Raw genomic sequence first — 23,627 nt, 5'->3', positions numbered from 1 at the left:
CAGAAAGAAAAAAATCACCATTACAATGACACCAAAAAGAATAAAATACTTAGAAATAAATTTAACCAAAGAGGTGAAAGACCTATACTCCAAAACCTGTAACACACTGATGAAAGAAATTGAAGATGACATGAACAATGGAAAGAGATACCATGCTCACGGATTTGAAGAATTGATATTGTGAAAATGTCCATATCATCTAAAACCATTTAGAGCTTTAATGCTTACTTGATCAAGTAATTAATGAATTTATTCAGTGCTAAAGTCAATCTCATCCAGTGACTGTTACACCTTTTTTTTTAAATTTATTTATTTTTATTTGTTTATTTACAGCATAACAGTGTTCATTGTTTTGGCATCACACCCAGTGCTCCATGCAGTACGTGCCCTCCTCATTACCCACCACCTGGTCCCTCAACCTCCCAACCCCCCCACCCCCCCCCCGCCGCCCCTTCATAACCCTCTAGTTGTTTTTCAGAGTCCATAGTCTCTCATGGTTCATCTCCCCTTCCAGTTTCCCTCAACTCCCTCTCCTCTCCATCTCCCCATGTCCTCCATGTTATTTGTTATGCTCCACAAATAAGTGAGACCATATGATACTTGACTCTCTCTGCTTGACTTATTTCACTCAGCATAATCTCTTCCAGTCCCGTCCATGTTGCTACAAAAGTTGGGTATTCGTCCTTTCTGATGGAGGCATAATACTCCATTGTGTATATGGACCACATCTTCCTTATCCATTCATCCGTTGAAGGGCATCTTGGTTCTTTCCACAGTTTGGCGACCATAGCCATTGCTGCAATAAAAATTGGGGTACAAATGGCCCTTCTTTTCACTACATCTGTATCTTTGGGGTAAATACCCAGCAGTGCAATTGCAGGGTCATAGGGAAGCTCTATTTTTAATTTCTTCAGGAATCTCCACACTGTTCTCCAAAGTGGCTGCACTAACTTGCATTCCCACCAACAGTGTAAGAGGGTTCCTCTTTCTCCACATCCTCTCCAACACACGTTGTTTCCTGTCTTCCTAATTTTGGCCATTCTAACTGGTCTCAGGTGGTATCTCAATGTGGTTTTAATTTGAATCTCCCTGATGGCTAGTGATGATGAACATTTTTTCATGTGTCTGATAGCCATTTGTATGTCTTCGTTGGAGAAGTGTCTGTTCATATCTTCTGCCCATTTTTTGATATGATTATCTGTTTTGTGTGTGTTGAGTTTGAGAAGTTCTTTATAGATCCTGGATATCAACCTTTTGTCTGTACTGTCATTTGCAAATATCTTCTCCCATTCCGTGGGTTGCCTCTTTGTTTTGTTGACTGTTTCCTTTGCTGTGCAGAAGATTTTGATCTTGATGAAGTCCCAAAAGTTCATTTTTGCTTTTGTTTCCTTGGCCTTTGGAGACATATCTTGAAAAAAGTTGCTGTGGCTGATATAGAAGAGGTTACTGCCTATGTTCTCCTCTAGGATTCTGATAGATTCCTGTCTCACGTTGAGGTCCTTTATCCATTTCGAGTTTATCTTTGTGTACGGTGTAAGAGAATGGTCGAGTTTCATTCTTCTCCATATCGCTGTCCAGTTTTCCCAGCACCATTTATTGAAGAGACTGTCTTTTTTCCATCGAATATTTTTTCCTGTTTTGTCGAAGATTATTTGACCATAGAGTTGAGGGTCCATATCTGGGCTCTCCACTCTGTTCCACTGGTCTATGTGTCTGTTTTTATGCCAGTACCACGCTGTCTTGGTGATCACAGCTTTGTAGTCAAGCTTGAAATCGGGTAACATGATGCCGCCAGTTTTGTTTTTGTTTTTCAACATTTCCTTAGCAATTCGGGGTCTCTTCTGGCTCCATACAAATTTTAGGATTATTTGCTCCAGCTCTTTGAAAAATATCGGTGGAATTTTGATCGGAATGGCATTAAAAGTATAGATTGCTCTAGGCAGTATAGACATTTTAACAATGTTTATTCTTCCAATCCAAGAGCATGGAACAGTCTTCCATCTTCTTGTGTCTTCTTCAATTTCTTTCATGAGTGTTCTGTAGTTCCTCGAGTATAGGTCCTTTACTTCTTTGGTTAAGTTTATGCCCAGGTATCTTATGGTTCTTGGTGCTATAGTAAATGGAATCAATTCTCTAATTTCCCTTTCTGTATTTTCATTGTTGGTGTATAAAAAAGCCACTGATTTCTGTACATTGACTTTGTATCCTGCCACGTTACTGAATTGCTGTATGAGTTCTAGTAGTTTGGGGGTGGAGTCTTTGGGGTTTTCCATATAAAGAATCATGTCATCTGCGAAGAGAGAGAGTTTGACTTCTTCCTTGCCAATTTGGATACATTTTATTTCTCTTTGTTGTCTGATTGCTTTTGCTAGAACTTCTAATACTATGTTGAACAAGAGTGGTGAGAGTGGGCATCCTTGTCGTGTTCCCGATCTCAACGGGAAGGCTGCAAGCTTTTTCCCATTGAGGATGATATTTGCTGTGGGTCTTTCATAGATAGATTTTATGAAGTTCAGGAATGTTCCCTCTATCCCTATGCTTTGAAGCGTTTTCATCAGGAACGGATGCTGGATTTTGTCAAATGCTTTTTCTGCATCCATTGAGAGGACCATGTGGTTCTTCTCTCTTCTCTTATTGATGTGTTCTATCACACTGATTGATTTGCGAATGTTGAACCAACCTTGCAACCCAGGGATGAATCCCACCTGGTCATGGTGGATAATCTTTTTAATGTGCTGCTGGATCCTGTTTGCTAGGATCTTGTTGAGAATCTTTGTATCCATATTCATCAGTGATATTGGTCTGAAATTCTCTTTTTTGGTAGGGTCTTTGCCTGGTTTGGGGATCAGGGTAATGCTGGCTTCATAAAAAGAGTCCGGAAGTTTTCCTTCTGCTTCAATTTTTTGGAACAGCTTCAGGAGAATTGGTGTTATTTCTTCTTTGAAAGTTTGGTAGAATTCCCCAGGGAATCCGTCAGGTCCTGGGCTCTTGTTTTTTGGGAGGTTTTTGATCACTGCTTCAATCTCATTGCTAGATATCGGTCTATTCAGGTTGTCAATTTCTTCCTGGTTCAATTTTGGCAGTTTGTAGCTTTCCAGGAATGCATCCATTTCATCTAGGTTGCTTAGCTTATTGGCATATAACTGTTGGTAATAATTTCTGATGATTGTTTCTATTTCCTTGGTGTTAGTTGTGATCTCTCCCTTTTCATTCATAATTTTATTAATTTGGGCTTTCTCTCTTTTCTTTTGGATTAGTGTGGCCAATGGTTTATCGATCTTATTGATTCTTTCAAAAAACCAGCTTCTAGTTTCATTGATACATTCTACTGTATCTCTCGTTTCTACCTCATTGATCTCTGCTTTAATCTTGATTATTTCCCTTCTTGCATGTGGAGTTGGTTTGATTTGTTGTTGATTCTCCAGTTCTTTAAGGTGTAGAGACAGCTGGTGTATTCTGGATTTTTCAATGTTTTTGAGGGAGGCTTGGATGGCTATGTATTTCCCCTTAGAACCGCCTTTGCTGTATCCCATAGGTTTTGGACCGAGGTGTCTTCATTCTCATTGGTTTCCATGAATTGTTTAAGTTCGTCTTTGATCTCCTGGTTGATCCAAGCATTCTTAAGCAAGGTGGTCTTTAGCTTCCAGGTGTTTGAGTTCCTTCTGAACTTTTCCTTGTGATTGAGTTCCAGTTTCAAAGCATTGTGATCGGAGAATATGTAGGGAATAATGTCAGTCTTTTGGTATCGGTTGAGTCCTGCTTTGTGACCCAGTATGTGGTCTATTCTGGAGAAGGTTCCATGTACACTTGAGAAGAATGAGTATTCTGTTGTTTTAGGGTGGAATGTTCTATATACTTCGATGAGGTCCATCTGGTCCAATGTTTCATTCAATGCTCTTATTTCTTTATTAATTTTCTGCCTCGATGATCTGTCTATTTCTGAGAGAGGCGTATTAAGATCTCCTAATATTATTGTATTCGTATCAATATGACTCTTTATCTTGATTAATAGTTTTCTTATGTAATTGGGTGCTCCCATATTGGGGGCATAGATATTCACAATTGTTAGATCGTCTTGTCGGATAGTCCCTTTAAGTATTATGTAGTGTCCTTCTGTATCTCTGACTACAGTCTTTAGTTTAAAATCTAATTTATCTGATATGAGAATTGCTACTCCGGCCTTCTTTTGAGGCCCATTGGCATGAAAGATGCTTCTCCATCCCTTCACTTTCAGTCTGGGTGTATCCTTAGGTTCAAAATGGGTCTCTTGTAGACAACATATGGATGGGTCCTGTCGTTTTATCCAATCTGCAACCCTGTGTCATTTTATGGGCGCATTTAGGCCATTCACATTGAGAGTGATTATTGAGAGATAGGTTTTTATTGACATCGTGTTGCCTTTGAAGTCTTTCTGTCTATAGATTGTTTCTATATTTCTGTTCAATGATATTCTTAGGATTTTTTCTCTTTTATAGGACCCCCCTTAATATTTCCTGCAGTGTCGGCTTGGTGGTTGCATAGTCTTTTAAGCCTTGCCGGTCTTGGAAACTCTTTATCTCTCCTTCCATTTTAAATGTCAGTCTTGCTGGATAGAGTATTCTTGGTTGCATGTTCTTCTCATTTAGTACTCTGAATATATTTTGCCAGCCCTTCCTGGCTTTCCAGGTCTCTGTGGAAAGGTCTGACGTTACTCTAATGGGCTTTCCTCTGTATGTAAGAAGCTTCTTTGTCCTAGCTGCTTTTAAGAGGGTCTCTCTTGAAACATAATTCCCCATTTTAACGATAAGGTGCCGTGAGGACTTTCGAGAATCTAAAATCTTGGGAGGAAATCTTTCTGCCTCTAGTACATGAACGTTGTTTCCATTCGTGAGATTGGGAAAATTTTCATAGACAACTTCTTCCACTATATCTTCTAGACTTCTTTCTTTTTCTTCCCCTTCAGGGATTCCAATAATTCTGACGTTGGAACGTTTCATGGCATCGTTTATTTCCCTGATTCTGTTTTCGTGGCTTCTGAGCTGTTTGTTCCAGGCTTCCTCCTGATCCTTTCTCTCTATCAGTTTGTCCTCCAGATCACTAATTCTATCTTCTGTCTCAGTAACCCTAGCTTTTAGAGAATTTAGATTGGATTGGAACTCATTGAGAGCATTTTGAACATCATCCCTGGTGGCTTTCAGTTCTGCCCTAACATTGTGAACATCATCCCTGGTGGCTTTCAGTTCTGCCCTAATCAATTCTGTTTGGTCATCCATGGCTTTCTCCAACCTAGCTATTGCCTGGATAATTGTTAGTCTGAATTCCTTTTCTGACATATTGTCTATGTCGATAGCCATTAGCTCTGTTGCAGAAGGCCCATCCTCTGTATTTTTCTTCTGTTGGGTATTCCTCCTCCTAGTCATTTTGGTAAGAGATGACTAAACAGATGCAGCTGGACTTATTGATTGTGGTGCAGTCAGTGTTCACCCTGGAACGCTTCTGTTCAATCAGGATTCCCCACCCAAATGAGAGAAAAACGAGAAGAAAAAGAAATAGAGAAGAAGAAAGAAAAAAAAGGGGGAAAGAAAAGAGGGAAAAAAAGGAAAAAAAAGGGAAAAAAGGAAAAAAAAAGAGAGAGAGAGATAGGAAAAAAAGGGAAGATAAAAGAGAAGGCTCAGCCCAAATGGGCCACAAGGTAAGATTTGTGGAGTATACAAACAAAAACAGACAGACAAAAAGAGTGATAAAAGTATAGGACAAGAGAAAAAAATATGTATATAAGCAAAAAAAAGGGGGAAGAACCTCATCAGAAAGAACCCCAAGTATAAGGTTTATATATTATTAGGACAAACACAAATTCACAGAAACACTGACAGAAGGAAAAATTGGGAGAATGGTTATAGATTCTCAGTGTGGGTGAGGAAGGTTATTTTGATTCTTCCTGAAGGTATCTTGATGTTTTTGTTAAGGGACTCAACTTTCCTAAGTTACAGGGGGATTAGAAACTGGTTTGCCTATAGGGGTAGCATTGATTGGGGAAAGGGGATTACCTTGAAGTTTAACTCTATATGTATAGTAGAAAATAAAAATTAAAAAAGAATAAACTAGACTAAACTAAGTTAAAATTAAAAAGAATTTAAAAAATAGAAAAACAAAAGAAAAACACGGGTATATGTATCAAAAAGTTCAGGTTAGAAGGTTATTAAAGAATTTGATGTACTGGACATCTCAGTGTGATGGTAAATAGGTTAAAAAATTATAAAAAGTATAAAAAATAGGTTAAAAAATTTAAAAAGAACCAGAATATTGGTAAAGAGTTAAAAATAAAAGTTGTATTTATGAAGTAGTGGTGATTGTTCTCTTGTAGTCTTTTTTTTTTTTTTTTCTTCCTTCCTGGTTGGTTTTCTGGGGGAGGGGCCTGCCACGTGGGTTTTCAGACAATGATGTTCCCTGAGTTAGGTCCTCCTGCTCCCCTCAAGGGGGTGAGCTCTTTTTTTTTTTCAGGAAACTGTTTTTTTTCAGCCTTTTGTTCTCTGGGGATTTTTATGTTCGTTCATCTGCTTTCTCTCGCCTTGACAGCTTTTGATGGTTTTTGGAGGTTTAGAGGAGAGCAAACAGCACCCCAACCTCCCTCTCAGAGAGAAGCCTCAGACTGTTTTGCAAAAGCTGCTGGCAGAGTCGGTTCTGAGTCACTGTCCCTGGGGATGCAGGAGCTCCTCATTGTGCCCAAAACCAGGGCAGCGGTGGCTGTCTAGGCAGCTCCAGACCGCCAGAGAGGTTCCGAGCAGAGATCACGCACTGAGATTTTCCCGCTGTCCTGGGCTGGGAATGTCTGGTTTTTCTGGCTGCCAGAGCTCCAGGCTAGCGCCTATGAGCACTTTTCCCAAGGGAGGGTGTGGGACGTGCGCGTTTCAGGATTGCTGTCAGGCCAGGCTCCCAGCCCCTCAGGGGAGCCAGACCCCACTTGTTCTCGGGCACGCTGGCATTCAGGTGCAGAGGCCGCTCAGGGACAGAGACCTGATTTCTCCGCCGCACTCTCTCTGGCTCAGCACCAGGGGAGGCTGTCCTGGGTCCAGGGACTTAGGTCCCTGACCCTAACCGCCCAGGTTCCCACTATTACCCACCCCCCCCCGCGATCCTTTGCTTTTTTTTTTTTGAGTGCTTTCAACCAGACTCCCAGTTAATGCTGGTCCCCAGACGCAGAGCACTCTCGTGTTTGGGTGTTACTTTCCGATAGGTCACCTCTGGTGGCTCCCTCCCCCTTTTGTTTATCTTTGGACGTTCCAGTCTGCTTTACCTGCCACTGGTGTCTTCTGCTCCTGTAGAGATCCAGACGTGTATAATTCTGATCTCAGGCTGATTTCATGGGTGGTCGGAGTTCTTTGGTAGGTAATCAGCTCACTTTAGGGTACAGGTTGAAATGGTGCCTCCTCCTACTTCCACGCCATCTTGACTCCCTCCACTGTTACACCTTTTTGAAAGGATTCATTTGTTCATTCATTCATTCATTCATTTTAGAGAGAGAGAGGGAGATCCTTCAAGGGCAAGCAGGGGGATGGAAAGGGAGAGAAAATCTTGAGCAGACTTGTGGTGAGTGGGGAGACCACGCAGCCTGATCTCAGGACCCTGAGATCATGACCTAAGGCCCAAAGCAAGAGTCAGCTCCTTAGCCAAGTGAGCCACCTAGGCACACTTGCTGCTCACACTTTTGATGGTATTTTATACTTTCTGTTTTGTTTTAATTTTTTAATTATTTTTTTATGTTATGTTAGTCACCCTACAATACATCATTAGTTTTTGGTGTAGTGTTCCATGATTCATTGTTTGGATATAACATTCATTGCTCCATGCAATACATACCCTCATTTATACCTATCACCAGGTTCACCCATCTCCCATCCCCTCCTTTCTAAAACCTTCAGTTTGTTTCTAGGAGTCACTGTCTCCCATGGTTTTATAATTTTTATCATTAAATTGTTATTAAAGCCATACTAGAAAAAGTATGTTGAGACTGTTACACCCAGTGTGTGGTTCTAATCAGCTGTGATTTTGTCCCATGGGGGTCACTGATTGCTGTCTGGAGCCAGCTTATCCTGTCACGCTGGACTGGGGTGAAAGGACAGGAATGTCACCCTCCAATGCCTATCACACTCCCCACCCCAGGCAGGGTGTGGCCAAAATGTCCATGTGCAGAGACAGAGAATGCCTGAAGTAAAGAATATCAGTATTTGGCCCACATCTGCCTTCAGGTTCTGCCTTCACCCCTGTAGCACTTTCTTGACAGCGAATTCATGGTAACCAACCCCCTGGCCACTAGTTTAAACTTCCAACCACAAACAATGTAACAACTCTACAGATTTCTTCCCCAGGCTGCTGGGCGAAAGAGAGGTTTCTTTTTCTTTTCTTTTCTTTTTTATTTCTTAACTGATCCCTGAGTTTCAGCAAACTTCAGACATTTGATGACCTTTCTTACTTCCCTTTATTATTACATTGCCATATATTACCTCCCCCACCTGCATTACTTCTCCTTCTTTCTTTTGTTCTTTCTTCCTTTCTTTCTTTCTTTCTCTCTTTCTTTTTTATTTTCCTCAGCATTTCAAATGCTTTCCTCAGATAATTGCTTCTCAAATAAATTTTGGAACATATTCTGACCCTAAAAATTTAAAATTCATCAATTATATATGTCTACCAATTTTCTTCCGTTATTAAGAGATGGTGGCCACCTGTAATTTTATATGTAGTTTTCTTGACGTTTGTCTAAATTGTATTGGTTACTCTTACACTGAGGTCATAATTCCTCTGTTTTTCTTTTGTTTTGTTTTTCTGTATTAGTATTTTTTTAAAGATTTTATTTATTTATTTGTCAGAGATCACAAGTAGTCAGAGAGACAGGCAGAGGAGGGGGGGAAGCAGGCACCCTGCTGAACAGAGAGCGCAATGTGTGGCTTGATCCCAGGACCCTGGGATCATGACCTGAGCTGAAGGCAGATCCTTTAACCCACTGAGCCACCCAGGCACCCCTCTGTGTTAGTTTTAGTTTTAGTTTTTATTTTTGTAGAATGATGAGGGAGAGCCTTATTTAATATTCTTCCAGATATGTAATCATTTAAAAAATTAAAAAAATATATTTACTTATTTTTTAAATTTTTTTAAAATTTATTTTCAGTGTAACAGTATTCATTGTTTTTGCGCCACACCCAGTGCTCCATGCAATACGTGCCCTACCTATTACCCACCACCTGGTTCCCCCAACCTCCCATCCCCCGCCCCTTCAAAGCCCTCTGATTGTTTTTCAGAGTCCATAGTCTCTCATGGTTCATCTCCCCTTCCAATTTCCCTCAACTCCCTTCTTCTCTCCATCTCCCCATGCCCTCCATGTTATTTACTTATTTTTGAGAGACAGCACAGGAGCATGACCAGGAAGATCAGAGGCAGAGGGAGAGAATGCCAAGCTGACTCTGCTGAGCATGGAGCCTGGCAAGGGGCTTGATTTCAGGACCCTGAGGTCATAAGCTGAGCCTAAACACTAAGAACACACTGCAGCTTACCAGAGCAGGGGACGGAGGGTTGGGGTGAAATAGTTGATGAGGTTAAAGGAGGCCATGATGAACACTGGGTGAATGTTAGACCACTATATTGTACCCTGGAAATTAATCTAACACTGTATGTTAACTAACTGGAATTTAAATATAAACTAAAAGGAAAGAAATTGGCAATATTTTTGAAAATTGGTGTGAAGGTAGGATGCAATAGAAGTAAAATTGAATGTCTATTTGAAAGGTATTTTAAAAATAAATATAAAGAATTTAAAGACTGCAACCCCTTTCTTGCCTGAGCTCGGGGATATCTGCCAAGTTTATTCTCTCCCAGCCACAGTCAGGGGTTTATTCTATGGAGTTCTCTGAACTGCAGAATACTAGGCCATGAGATGAATAAGATGAATAAGGGGCTTTCATTTTGGGGAATAAAAATTACTGTCCCTGTCTATAGATGACATGGTATTATGCACAGAAAATACTAAAGACTCTACCAAGAAAGTACTAGATGTAATAAACCAATCAGTCAAGTGCAAGTGACAAAACCAATGCCCAGAAATCAGTTACATTTCCAAACATTAACAATGAAGTAGTACAAAGACAAAAACATTAAAAACACCATTATGATGACACCAAAAAGAAAAAAAAAACCTTAGGAATAAATTTAACCAAAGAGGTGAAAGACCTGTACTCCCAAAACTTCAACACACCAGAGAAAGAAATTGAGGATGGCATGAACCAATGGAAAGAAATATCATGCTCATTGCTTTTCTCACCCTAAATCTGGTAAAATATTTTCTTGAAACTACTCATTTGTATCTGGTTTCATTATCACTTCCTTATTTTCATTCTATAACTTTTAATGTTCTTACACTTGTTTGTGTATTCAGCATATATATTCACATACATTTGTGGAGAAAATGAACAAAGGAAATGAATTCCCTGCCCCCTTAAATCTGGCATCATAAAAGTGAGAACAGAGCACGTTGGTATAAATGTGTGGATGAAAGAAGTCCCTCAGACATAATTGTATGATGTAAGTTATTTGGTACAAAAAGACAGATTGTCTTAATATCAGCAGCATTTATTTATTTTTTAACTTTTTAATTTTTAAAAGATTTTATTTATTTGTCAGAGAGAGAGAGAAAGGGAGAGAAAAATCAGAGGAAGGGTCTGGTAGAGCAGGCAGAGCAGGCAGAGGGATAAAGATTCTGCACTGAACAAGGAACCCAGTGCCATACTTAATCCCAGGACCCTGGGATCAGGATCTGAGCTGAAGGCAACTACTTAACCAACTGAGCACCCAGGTATCCCTCAGCAGCATTTATATTTTGAAAACAGTGTGGAGATTCCTTAAGAAATTAAAAATACAGCTACCCTATGACCCTGCAATTAACTGCTGGGTATTTACCCCAAAGATACAGATTTAGTGAAAAGAAGGGCCACCTGTACCCTAATGTTCATAGCAGCAATGGCCACAGTCGCCAAACTGTGGAAAGAGTCAGCATGCCCTTCAACAGATGGATGGATAAAGAAGATATGGTCCATACATACAATGTAATACTATGTCTTCATCACAAAGGATGAATACCCAACTTTTGTATCAACATGGACAGGACTGGAAGAAATTATGCTGAGTAAAATAAGTCAAGCAGAGAGACTCAATTATTATTTGGTTTCACTTACTTGTGGAGCATAAGGAATAACCAGAGGACGTCGGGAGAAGGAGAGGAGAAGGGAGATTGGGGAAATTGGAGGGGGAGATGAACCACGAGAGACTCTGGACTCTGAGAAACAAACTGAGGGTTTTGGATGGGAGGGGGCCAGGGGTGTTGGGTGAGCCTGGTGGTAGGTATTAAGTAGGGCATTTACTGCATGGACCACTGGGTGTGATGCATAAACAATGAATTTTGGAACACTGACAAAACAAAGTTAGAACAAATGAACAAATAAACAAACATAGAATTGGAGAGGACTTTGCATGTGGAATGAAAGGCAGAAGGAGAATTAGAGGTGCCCATTGGTTTGTCAAAAGAAATCAAAACCCAAAGCCCAAGAATATCAATGAAAGAATGTCACCCAAGAAAAGGGATCAAAAAGGTGTGCCTGACAGTCTCAGTCAGAGGAAAGAGTGACTCGATCTCAGGGTGATGAGTTCAAGCCTCCTTCTGGGTGGAGAAGATACAGAAATAAATAAAACCTAAAAAAAAAAGAAAGAAAGAAAAGAAGAAAGTTCATAATGGAACTAATCTTCTTCCCTATCAGACGTAAAACAGAATTAGTTAAATAATGACGCAGGAGGTAGAGGAAAAAAAGTTTTCTATGCTCGAGTTTACAAATGCCCACCTGTGTTATTTTGTATATAGTTCCTTTTGTGAAATGTTGATTCATCTTTTTGCTCATTTTCTCTTGCTTCTATCATATGTACTACATTTGACAACAGGAAGATATTACTATTTTTGTCTTTTGGAAGAATTTCCTTTGTTCTTTTATTTTTTGCTGGCCATCAGGGCTGGAAAATTGCCTAAACCAAAGATTCTTCTTCTTCTAAGTCTTTCATAGACCACATGAGCTTATACAGCAGAAAATGCCCATTCCAATAAAGAACAACAGGTGTATTTATCTATGGTGGCTTAAGAAAAAGATGGAAGACCATTTCTTGCTCAAGGATTGGAAGAATAAACATTGGTCAAGTGTCTACACTGCCTAGAGCAATCTATACTTTCAATGTCATTTCAATCAAAATTCCACTGGCATTTTTCGAAGATCTGGAGCAAACAATCCTAAAATTTGTATGGAATCAGAAGAGACCCCAAATTGCTAAGAAAATGTTGAAAAAGAAAAACAAAACTGGGGGAATCATGTTGCCTGATTTCAAGCTTTACTACAAAGCTATGATCACCAAACAACACGGTACTGGCATAAAAACAGAAACATTGACCAGTGGAGGAGAGTAGAGAGCCCAGATATAGACCCTCAAATCTATGGTCAAATAATCTTTGACAAAGCAGGAAAAAAAATGTACAGTGGGAAAAAAAGACAATCTGTTCAATAAGTGGCGATGGGAAACTTGGAAAGCTATGTGTAGAAAATGAAACTCGACCATTCTTTTACCCCATACACAAAGATAAATTGAGGCAGGAATCCATCAAAATCCTAGAGGAGACCATAGGCAATACCTCTTCACCATCAGCCACAGCAACTTTTTTCAATATATGTCTCCAAAGGCAAAGGAAACAAAAGTGAAAATGAATTTTTGGGACTTCATCAAAATCAAAAACTTCTGCACAGTAAAGGAAACAATCAACAAAACAAAAAGGCAACCCATGGAATGGGAGATGATATTCACAAATGACAATACATACAAAGAGCTTATATGCAGGATCTATTAAGAACTCCTCAAACTCAACACACACAAAACAGATAATCATGTCAAAAAATGGGCAGAAGACATGAACAGACACTTCTCCAATGAAGATATACAAATGGCTAACAGACACATGAGAAAATGTACACCATCACTAGCCATCAGAGAGATTCAAATCAAAACCACATTGAGATACCACCTTACACCAGTTAGAATGGCCAAAACTAACAAGACAGTAAACAACGTGTGTTGGAGAAGATGTGGAGAAAGGGGAACCCTCTTACACCGTTGGTGGGAATGAAAGTTGGTGCAGCCACTTTGGAAAACAGTGTGGAGATTCCTTATAAATTAAAAATAGAGCCTCCCTGAGTGCTGTGAAGTGTGTAAACCTGGCGATTCACAGACCTGTACCCCTGGAGCTAATAACACATTATATTTTTATAAAAAAATAGAAATCAAAAAATAGAAAAAAAAATAGAGCTTCCCTATAACCCTGAAATTGCACTACTGGGTATTTACCCCAAAGATACAGATGAAATGAAAAGAAGGGCCATCTGTACCCCAGTGTTCATAGCAGCAATGGCCACAGTTGCCAAACTGTGGAAAGAATCAAGATGTCCTTCAATAGATGAATGGATTGGAAGATGTGATCCATATATACTATGGACTATTATGCCTCCATTAGAAATGATGAATACCCAACTTTTATATCAATATGGATGGGAATGGAAGAGATTATTCTGAGTGAAATGAGTCAAGCAGAGAGAGTCAATTATCAAATGGTTTTGCTTATTTGTGGAGCATAAGGAATAACACGGAGGACATGGAGAGATAGAGAGGAAAAGGGAGTTGGGGGAAATTGGAGGAGGAGATGGACTATGAGAGACTGTGGAGTCTGAAAAGCAATCTGAGGGTTTTGAAGGGACTGGGGGTGGGAGGTTGGGTGAGCCTGGTGGTGGGTATTAAGGAGGTCACGTATTGCATGGAACTCTGGGTGTGGTACATAAATAATGAATTCTGGTACACTGAAAAGAAATTTTTTAAAAATCCTAAAATACAACACAGGCAGCAACCTCTATGACCTCGGCCTCAGCGACTTCTTGCTAGACACATCTCTAAAGACAAGAGAAACAAAAGCTAAAATGACCAATTTGGATTTCATCAAGATAAATATCTTTTGCACAGCAAAGGAAATAGTCAACAAAACTAAAAGGCAAACTATGGAATGGGAAATGATATTTGTAAATGGCATTATGGTTAAAGCACTAATATCCATGATCTATAGAGAACTTATCAAACTCAACACACACACACACACACACACACAGACACACACACAACCAAGTAATCCAGTCAGGATATGAGCAGAAGACATGAACAGACATTTCTCTAAAGAAGACATACAGATGGCCAACAGATGTATTAAAAAATGCTCAATGTCACTTCTTATCAGGGAAATATAAATCAAAACCATATTGAGATACCACCTTACACCAGTTAGAATGGCTAAAATTAACAAGACAGGAAACAAGAAATATTAGCAAGGATGTGGCGAAGGGGAACCTTCTTAACCGTTGGTGGGAACACAAGCTGGTATAGCCACTCTGGAAAGCAGTATGGATGTCCCCTAAGAAGTTAAAAATAGAGCTACCCAATGACCCAATAATTGCATTCCTGGGCATTTATCCCACATATACAAACATAGTGAAGTGAAGGAGCACCTGCACCCCAATATTCATAGCAGCAATGTCCACAATAGCAAAACTGTGGAAGGAACACTGATGTCCTTCGATAGCTGAAAGGATAAAGAAGACATGGCTCATATATACAAAGGAATATTACTCAGACATCAGAAAGGATGACTACATACCATTTATTTAAATCAATACCATTGATTTAAATCAATATGGATGGAACTGGAGAGCATTATGCTACGTGAAATAAGTCAGTCAAGAAAGATAATTATCATATGGTTTCATTGGTGGGTTGAGTATAAGAAATAATGCAGAGGATTATAAGGGAAGGGAGGGAAAACTGAATAGGAAGAAATCAGAGGAAGAGACAAACCATGAGAGACTCTTAATCTGGGAAAGTACCCGAGGGTTTCTGAAGGGGATTTGCGTAGGGGAATGAGATAACTGGATGATGAGCATTAAGGAGGGCAAATGAAATGATGTACACTGGCTGTTATATGCAGCTGATAAACGTCTAAACTAATGATGTAGTATTTTTGGCTAATTAAATTTAAATAAAAAGAATAATAAATAAAATTTATAAAAATAAAAATCAAGGCTGAAAAGAAACCAGTGTGTAGAGGGAAATGATCAAGTGGGAGAATGATGAGAGGTGGTGGCTGAGAATGTTGAAGAAGGAGTGCCATCCCTAGTACTGATGAAACTTCAAGACACAAGGACCCCCCTCCTTCACATGGTGTATCTTGTACATTATCAATTCTGTTTCCATGGAATTATTGAATGGAAATGGTGCCCCTTCTTATTTCATAGGTAATAATCCAACACCTGTATGCTAAGGGCCGCCGATTACAGCAATGAGTTCAAGAACCCCTGCCTTGAGAAATGCTGATGTTACCCACACAAGGGCGCGCGCGTGCACACACACACACACACACACACACACACACACACACACTATGGCCTCCTGGGACCATGGCACTACCAAGCTGTTCTGAACCCCAATCACAGTAATTAGGCAAACAATGATATGAGGCAAGCTGAAACATTGCATAGTCTTTCCCCTAAAAATGTAAAACTGGGGGCACCTGGGTGGCTCAGCGGGTTAAAGCCTCTGCCTTCAGCTCAGGTCATGATCCCAGGGTCTCGGGATTGAGCCCCGCATCAGACTCTCTGCGTGGCTGGGAGCCTGCTTCCTCCTCTCTCTCTCTCTCTGCCTGCCTCTCTGCCTACTTGTGATCTCTATCTGTCGAATAAATAAATCTTTAAAAAAAATGTAAAACTGTATCCATATTCCACTAGTTAAGTCTCCTATGAACATGTGATCGTGGGTCTCCAATTTAATTTGACCATTTTGTACCCAGTATTTAAAAAAACATAAAATATAAGTTCCAAAATTTTGAGGAAGAGATGTGGGTAGAAAGATCTAATAAGCTCAGGTGGCCCCTAGAGATGGTAAGGAGGAGCAAACATCCTGGTTCTAGCAACACTCTAACCCCAGTTATTGCACCTTTTATTATTCGGATACACAGAATAATAAAACAGCAAAAGACAACTTATCCAAAAGAAAAAGTAGGCATGTCTTTATCTATTTCTCAAAGTCACATCACCTGCAGCCATCATGTGGAAGTATTTTTCTTTACTGTTTGACTAACATTTACCTTTTCTTCCTAAAGAAATATGAATTACTATATCTCCATATGAGATGAAAGCATAAGTTTAGATAATACTTCCTATGCACTTTTTTGGTTATATTATTTTATTTCCAATGTGTATGTGTCTTTTTAAAGATTTAATTATTTATTTTTGAGAGAGAGAAAGCAAGAGAGCACAAGACTGGGGAGAGGAGCAAAGGGGGAAGCAGACTCCCTGCTGAGCAAGAGTCCAATGTTAGACTCAATTCCAGGACCCTGCGATCATGACCTAACTAAGACAGACACTTAACTGACAGAACCACACAGACACCCCAATTTTTTTAAAGATTTTATTTATTTATTTGAGAGAGAGACAGTGAGAGAGAGCATGAGAGGGGAGAAAGTCAGAGGGAGAAGCAGACTCTCCAAGGAGCAGGGAGCCCGATGTGGGACTCGATCCCAGGACTCTGGGATCATGACCTGAGCTGAAGGCAGTCACTTAACCAACCAAGCCACCCAGGCGCCCCTTTGTTTTTTTCTTAAAAGTAATTTCTAGCAACATGGACGGGACTGGAAGAGATTATGCTGAGTGAAATAAGTCAAGCAGAGAGAGTAAGTTATCATATGGTTTCGCTTATTTGTGAGCATAACAAATGACATGGAGGACATTGGGAGATGGAGAGGAGTGGGAAGTTGAGGGAAATTGGAGAGGGAAGTGAACCATGAGAGACTACGGACTCTGAAAAAGAACCTGAGGGTTTTGAAGGGGCGGGGGGTGGGAGGTTGGGGGAACCAGGTGGTGGGTAATAGGGAGGGCATGTATTGCATGGAGCACTGGGTGTTGTGCAAAAACAATAAATACTGTTACACTGAAAAAAATAAATTAAAAAAAAAGAAAAAAGAGAGTTGTATCTGAAAAATAAATAAGCCATGGGGTGTCATCTGGAGCTCAATGTACTATTTTGCTCTGGTGTTGGGATTTTATAGTCTTATGGAACCATAGCTTTGTCTTCCTCTTGTTCTTCCAGTCTTTCTTCTGGGAGAGATCCCTGCTGTGTTGTTTCTCAGGCAACCCTGCTTGGGCAAATTTTCCCTTCCCCCAGTGGGGGGAAGACCACATTGGAAACCAGATTTTTGAGCTCTTGTTCTCTGGAGACTTTTGGCACCACTTCTGAGGGTCAGAACAAAAATGGCCACACCCAAACCTCTGGCTCAGAGCAGAGAATCACAGTCTTCTCTCTTCACTATCCCCTCCCCCCATGACAAACAATCTCAGTTTATGTCCATGCTACTGAAAACACAGCCTACCATGGTATGCACTCACAGTGACTCTCTTAGAGGTCATCCCAGAGACCTGGGTGTGTCCCTACTTTTGTGCTTCTAAAAGAACAAGTGGCTGTGTGCTCATATGCACCTGATGCTCCTGGATCCTGTCTGAGTGCTGCTCTAAAGCCCTTTCCTAGTTGCTACCTCTCTGAGAGTTTTTGCCCAGTCGCCTCTGGAGGAGGCTCTTGTGCGCTGGTGTTATATCACTTTCAGGGAGCCAGCTTATGGAGGGTCCCTACTCCTTCTGTTTATTTTCTGATATCTCCCCACAGATTCATGACCCTGCTCTTCTTACCTTGAAATAGGTGGTGTTTTTCTCCTTGTCGAGACCTAGATTTATGTTCTTACATCTCAGGCTGATTTTGTGGTGTTCAGAATGGTTTGGTAGCTATCCAGCTAAATTCAGGGGGACTGGTTGAATTGGGGCCCTCTACATCTCAACCCCCAAATCACTCATAATCCAACATAGTAAATACTTCAGATGTTGGCATTAAGGTCCCCTCAAAATATGTTCACCGTCTGTCTACCTGTGTACACTCAGCTGAATCTGATCAAACATTTTTCTTCTTTTCTTAGACTAGGAATGGTGATCTATAGGCAAGGGGAGGTGAGGAAATATTTGCCATCGGATGAAAGCCTGACTCTCCGGAGTAGAATTTCTATAACTGGCCCCATAGACACAACATTCAGTCTCATTGTCTTCTCTGAGATCATTCCACTGCTGAAGGTGGAATTGGAAATGAAAACTTTCAAATAGAAATTTATACCAGTGGTAGACTGTTTACAGAGGTGGTCCTAAATTCCCATCTTTCTCTGTAGCCATGCTTCTGACAATGTGTGCAGCACCTTCCATCAAGTGGTGGGGACTATTCCTCCAACTTTCATCTGGGCTCGATTAGGATATTTTATGTGCTGTGGCCAATGGGATATGATGGGAATGACGACCTTATAGCCTTGGTGCTTTTCTGCTTCTCTGTCTCCAAAAAGTGAAGTAATCTGGGTGAGCTGCCAGAGGAAGTGAGGACATGTACAGCAGAGCCCAGCTGTCCAAGCCAAGGCCTCCCTGATCAGTCAATCCCCAATTATATTAGGATGCCATGTTGAGATCAGGAGAGTTCACCCAGCTGACACACTGCTGACTCAAAACAGTTGAAGAGTTCAACAGATATTAGAACTCATCACCATGCATTCTACTTGCTACTAAAGTCATTATACCAAACCATTTTCTTGCAGGATGACTTGCTATGCAGTCATTCAAAATCATTCTGTTATTCAAGTTTATTTTGGATAACTGTTATAAAGAGACTCTAGGGGTGCCTGGGTGGCTCAGTCAGTTGAGCAACCAACTCTCTGATTCAGCTCAGGTCATGATCTTAGGGTTGTTAAATCAAGTCCCACTTTGGGTTCTACACTCAAAAGGGAGTCTACTAGATATTCTCTTTCTCCCTCTGCCCCTCCTTACCAGCTCTTGGTCTCTCTTTCTCTCTCTGTCTATATTTTTATCTCTCAAATAAATCAATAAATCTTAAATTTAAAAAAAGGCGACTCTAATGAGGATCCATTTTGGGTGTCAACTAGAGTTTGGAAAGATATGCATTTTGGTGGCGATTAAAGTGTGACTCAGAGTCATGTAATGAGGAGGCAGAAATTCATTATCTCTTTGTCCTGCAGAGGCTTGTTGATTTTACCCCAGTGAGACCCATTTTCAGCTTTGATCTCCAGCACTAGAAGAGTACAAATTTGTTTCTTTTAACCCCTCAATGTGGTAATAGATAGTAGCAACAACAAGAAAGTAACAAAGAAATTTCCCTAATAAAATTTTCTTTGAAAAAACTAATGCAAACCTCTCATTTAATTCACTTAGCTGCCTTGGGTGAGGGCATTTTGTGTTGAAATCCTACCTTAAGAAGAATAAAATCTAAAATCAGTTTAGAGATATTCAGCCTAATTCACTGTTTCAGAGAAGTTCTCCTTGTATAAATGTCAATGTTGTTCTGTATCTGAGGCCTCTGGGATTGAGATAGGAAACTGATTTATTGTGAACATTCAGCCCACCTGCTATACTCTCAATGTTTTCACCTATATGTCTACATTCCTAAGATTCCACGTGAATGTGGAAAAGGAATGCCGATTCTTTTCATTTCTTTACTCTCCAAGTTTTCTTTCAACAAAATATGTAGTTTCTAATGAGTCATAATGATGATTATGAGCCTGAGCATGTACATTCATGTGCGTGAATGTGTTTTCTTGAAACAAAAATGTACATGAATACACATAAATTTATACCCACAACTTTACTCTTGAATATTCTTTGTCCCATAAAATATTTCCTCACATCATTCCATAAAGTTATGTTTCTGATTACACATTGATTTCAGAAGGAATGAAGGCTGGAGAGATAACAACCTAAGAATTGAATGACAAATCAGAACTTGCTCTGCCTCTTCTGGCATTCTATGGAAATGGAATCATACAGTGTGTTCTCCTGACTTTTCAATGACTCTTTTAATTCTTAAAGTGGGCATTTATCCCAGAGATACAGATATAGTGAAAAGAATGGCCATATGTACTGCAATTTCCATTTAAGCAATATCCACAATAACTAAACTGTGGAAAGAGCTGAAATGCCCTTCAATATGTGAGTGGATAAAGAAGATGTGGCCCATATATACAATGGAATATTACTCAGCCATCAGAAAGGATGAATACCCAACCTTTACATCAACATGGTTGGGACTGCAGGAGATTTTGCTGAGTGAAACAAGTCAAGTAGAGAAAGTCAATTATCATATGGTTTCACTTACTTGGGGAACATAAGGAATAATATGGAGGACTTTAGGAGAAGGAAAGGAAAAGTGAAATGGGGACATTAGAGGGAGAGATGAACTATGAAAGCCTGTGGACTCCAGGAAACAAACTTAGGGTTTTAGAGGGTATGGGGGTGGGAGGATGGGTTAGCCTGGTGGTGGATATTAAGGAGGGCAGGTATTGCATGGAACACTGGATGTTGTACATAAACAATAAATCTTGGAACACTGCATCAAAAACTAATGATGTATTTTATGGTGACTAATATAACACCACAGAAGTTAAAAAATAAATTTGTACACTTTAAATATGTACAGTATCACTTGTGATAATGCTCCAATAAAATACATAGAATTTAAAAATTCTAGTGGTACATGACTCAAGGTCAGATCTGGAGCACAAGTAACTGAGTCACACCTATTGAAGAGGGAGAGTTGTCTTCCAGCTGTGAAAAAGAAAAGGTTCACATGTGTGTATTAATATAACAGAATTAAATTTAGACAATTCACATTTGATAAAATCATTTTTTCTCATAAAATCAAAGATTAACCTACATATATAAACAGTTAAACATCATCAACTGTTTGAAGACAGAAGAGCACTACAAGCACACCTCATGGATGAGCCTCAGAAACACAATCCATAGATTCACACCTGACTAAGGAGGTGACCTTCAGAGATCAGAACAACTCCCTACTCTAAAATCCTATTCCATAATAAAGGCATTATACTAAACCATTTTATTTTAGGATTTTTTTTTTTTTGTAACAATGGCTAACTGATATAATAATCAAATAAGGCAGAACTGACAGCATTTGTAATAATCGGATTCTTTTTATTCTAAGTGTTTATTCTGATAATTGAAGTTAGCATTCATGATTATTCTGTTCTTCAAGTTCATTTCATGTAACTGAATTAAAAAATGACTCAATTGAAGCTCCTTTGAGGTAATGCGGAAACATGGGAAAGACACTTATGTGTGCCCACAACTTGTGACCTGAATCACATCCTGGGCAGGAATCTATGCTTGTTGGTGATTCATTCTATGACTAAAAGGATCATACATAGTGGATGATATTGATACTGTTTGTTTTCTACCCCTTTGGAAGCTATGGCAAATTTCTAAGGCTGGAGATATTTTGATTAAAGAAATGGAAGGAATCATATTTGTATGTATGTAGCACTGGAAATGTTCAACCAGAACCCAAAAAATAATTTAATAAAAGCATAATCATGCCACCAGTCTTTTATATTAATAAACACACCTTACTGATGGAACCTGATATTGTATAATTCATTAGGTAGATGAAGTGCCTGAGAGGGAAATAGCTTGCATAGCAATAAATGTATCCTTTAATATTTTCCTTCATCATTCTTAGGGCAACTTTGACTCTAAAGCCATATTGGGTCAATCCATTTTTTTTTCTTCATGTTTGTCTCTCAGTGTAGATCCCACTTGGGCACATGTATTTTATTATCATTTCTTTTAAAATGACTATGGGAGGCATGGTGGACATAAGCTGTGTAACAGTAGAATCCTAATGTGTAGAAAAGTCCCCATGATCAGCTTTAACCACCAGTACATCAAAGTGTGCATTCTCAGGAAAAGCAGTTAAGGTAGTGATATACAAAGGAATTATGTTCACAATAGTGAAGCACAATGATCTCAGATTTTTACATAAATAGCTGTGGTGCCTAAGATCGGCTTTCCCATAGGAGTAGTATTCAATCAAAAGAAAAAATAATCACTATTATATATTTCATTTGAGAAGAAATTATTCTTAAAACATTTGTGTAGTCTTTTGAATAAATGACAATGTCCAATTCTTCAAATTCAAGCCTAGAAATAACATTGAGACATAGGAAAATGACAAGGGAAAAATCACTTAGATATCAGAAATATCACAAATCTTAACAAAATAAGTTACATATATTGTAGGAGACATCAAAATCAAAAACAAAGAAATTCTAGGAAATAAATTAAGGAAACAAGCTCTACTTCCACCCTCAAGATAAAAAGTCACAACTTCTGACTCAAACGTTTTGGGCCCTGCAATCGAGGGCATTTCTTCAGCCCCAGGATGATTCACCCTTTTAGAGCTGCAATCCTAGAGAATTTCATCAGAGCCTTCTTTATGTCTTTGTTCCTCAGGCTGTAGATGAAGGGGTTCAGCATGGGTGTGACCACAGTGTACATCACTGAGGCTACTGCACCTGAGTGGGAGCTCTGTGTAGCAGCAGAACTAAGGTACACTCCTAGACTTGTACAGTAAAATAAGGAGACAACTGAGAGGTGAGATGCACAAGTGGAAAATGCTTTATACTTGCCCTGAGCTGATGAGATCCCACATATCGAGGAAACTATCTTACCATAAGAGAAAAGGACCCCAGCCAGGGGAGCACCACCCAGCAACATAGCTGAAAAATACATCACCATATTATTAAGAAAGGTGTCAGAACACGCAAGTTGGATCATCTGATAGAGTTCACAGAAAAAGTGGGGGATTTCCACCTCTATGCAGAAGGACAACTGCCATAGCATTAAGGTTTCTAACAAGGAATGCAGGAAACTGATTACCCAAGTCACTAGAAGTAGCAGTCCACAGAGCCAGGGGTTCATGATGACCATGTATTGGAGGGGGTGACATATGGCCACAAAGCGGTCATAAGCCATTACAGTCAGGAGAAAGACATCTAATCCTGAAAAGAGTATGAAAAAATACATCTGGCTGAGGCAGCCTTCATAAGTGATCACTTTGTTATGTGTCTGGATGTTTATCAGCATCTTGGGGATGGTGGTGGAGGTGAAACAGATGTCTGCAAAGGACAGGTTGGCCAGGAAGAAGTACATGGGGGTGTGGAGGTGGGAGTCAGAGCTGACAGCCAGGATGAGGAGCAGGTTTCCAAACACAGTGATCAGGTACATGGAGAGAAAAAGCCCAAATATGAGGGGTTCTGGGTCCTCTGAAAATCCAAGAAGAAGAAATTTTGACATTCCTGTATTGTTTCCTGGATCCATTGTTGGAGGTGACTACCACTATAGGGGAAATAACAAGATTAATATTCACAGAAATGAGCATTGCTCAAATTGTGGAAAAGCTACAAGTTATATTTTCCAGTCAGGAAATTAATTTCAATATTTTGTGAATGGATCTGGGCCCCTTGAGAGGATCCCTCGTTCCTCTCTGATTAGGAATTTCCATCCAAACGTAAGATTGCCCTGTTCCCCAACAGGTCAGGTATTATACAATTTTAATAAGACATTATGTCACGTATTTTAGGAAATCTA

The 23,627-nt window shown here is 39.7% G+C and overlaps 1 protein-coding gene across 1 annotated transcript; it reads right to left on the bottom strand.

The window, feature by feature from the left end:
• Positions 1-22,424: 22,424 nt before the first annotated feature.
• LOC123932689 (olfactory receptor-like protein OLF4) lies at positions 22,425-23,357 on the bottom strand. Its single transcript, XM_045991206.1, has one exon. It carries the CDS (start codon positions 23,355-23,357, stop codon positions 22,425-22,427), a length of 933 nt encoding a protein of 310 aa, XP_045847162.1.
• Between the last annotated feature and the right edge of the window lie 270 nt (positions 23,358-23,627).

The sequence above is a fragment of the Meles meles genome, chromosome 20, assembly GCF_922984935.1.
Source record: "Meles meles chromosome 20, mMelMel3.1 paternal haplotype, whole genome shotgun sequence".
Classification (NCBI taxonomy): domain Eukaryota; kingdom Metazoa; phylum Chordata; class Mammalia; order Carnivora; family Mustelidae; genus Meles; species Meles meles.
Note: the sequence above shows the minus strand (reverse complement) of the source record. Positions and strands in the feature narration are given on the sequence as shown.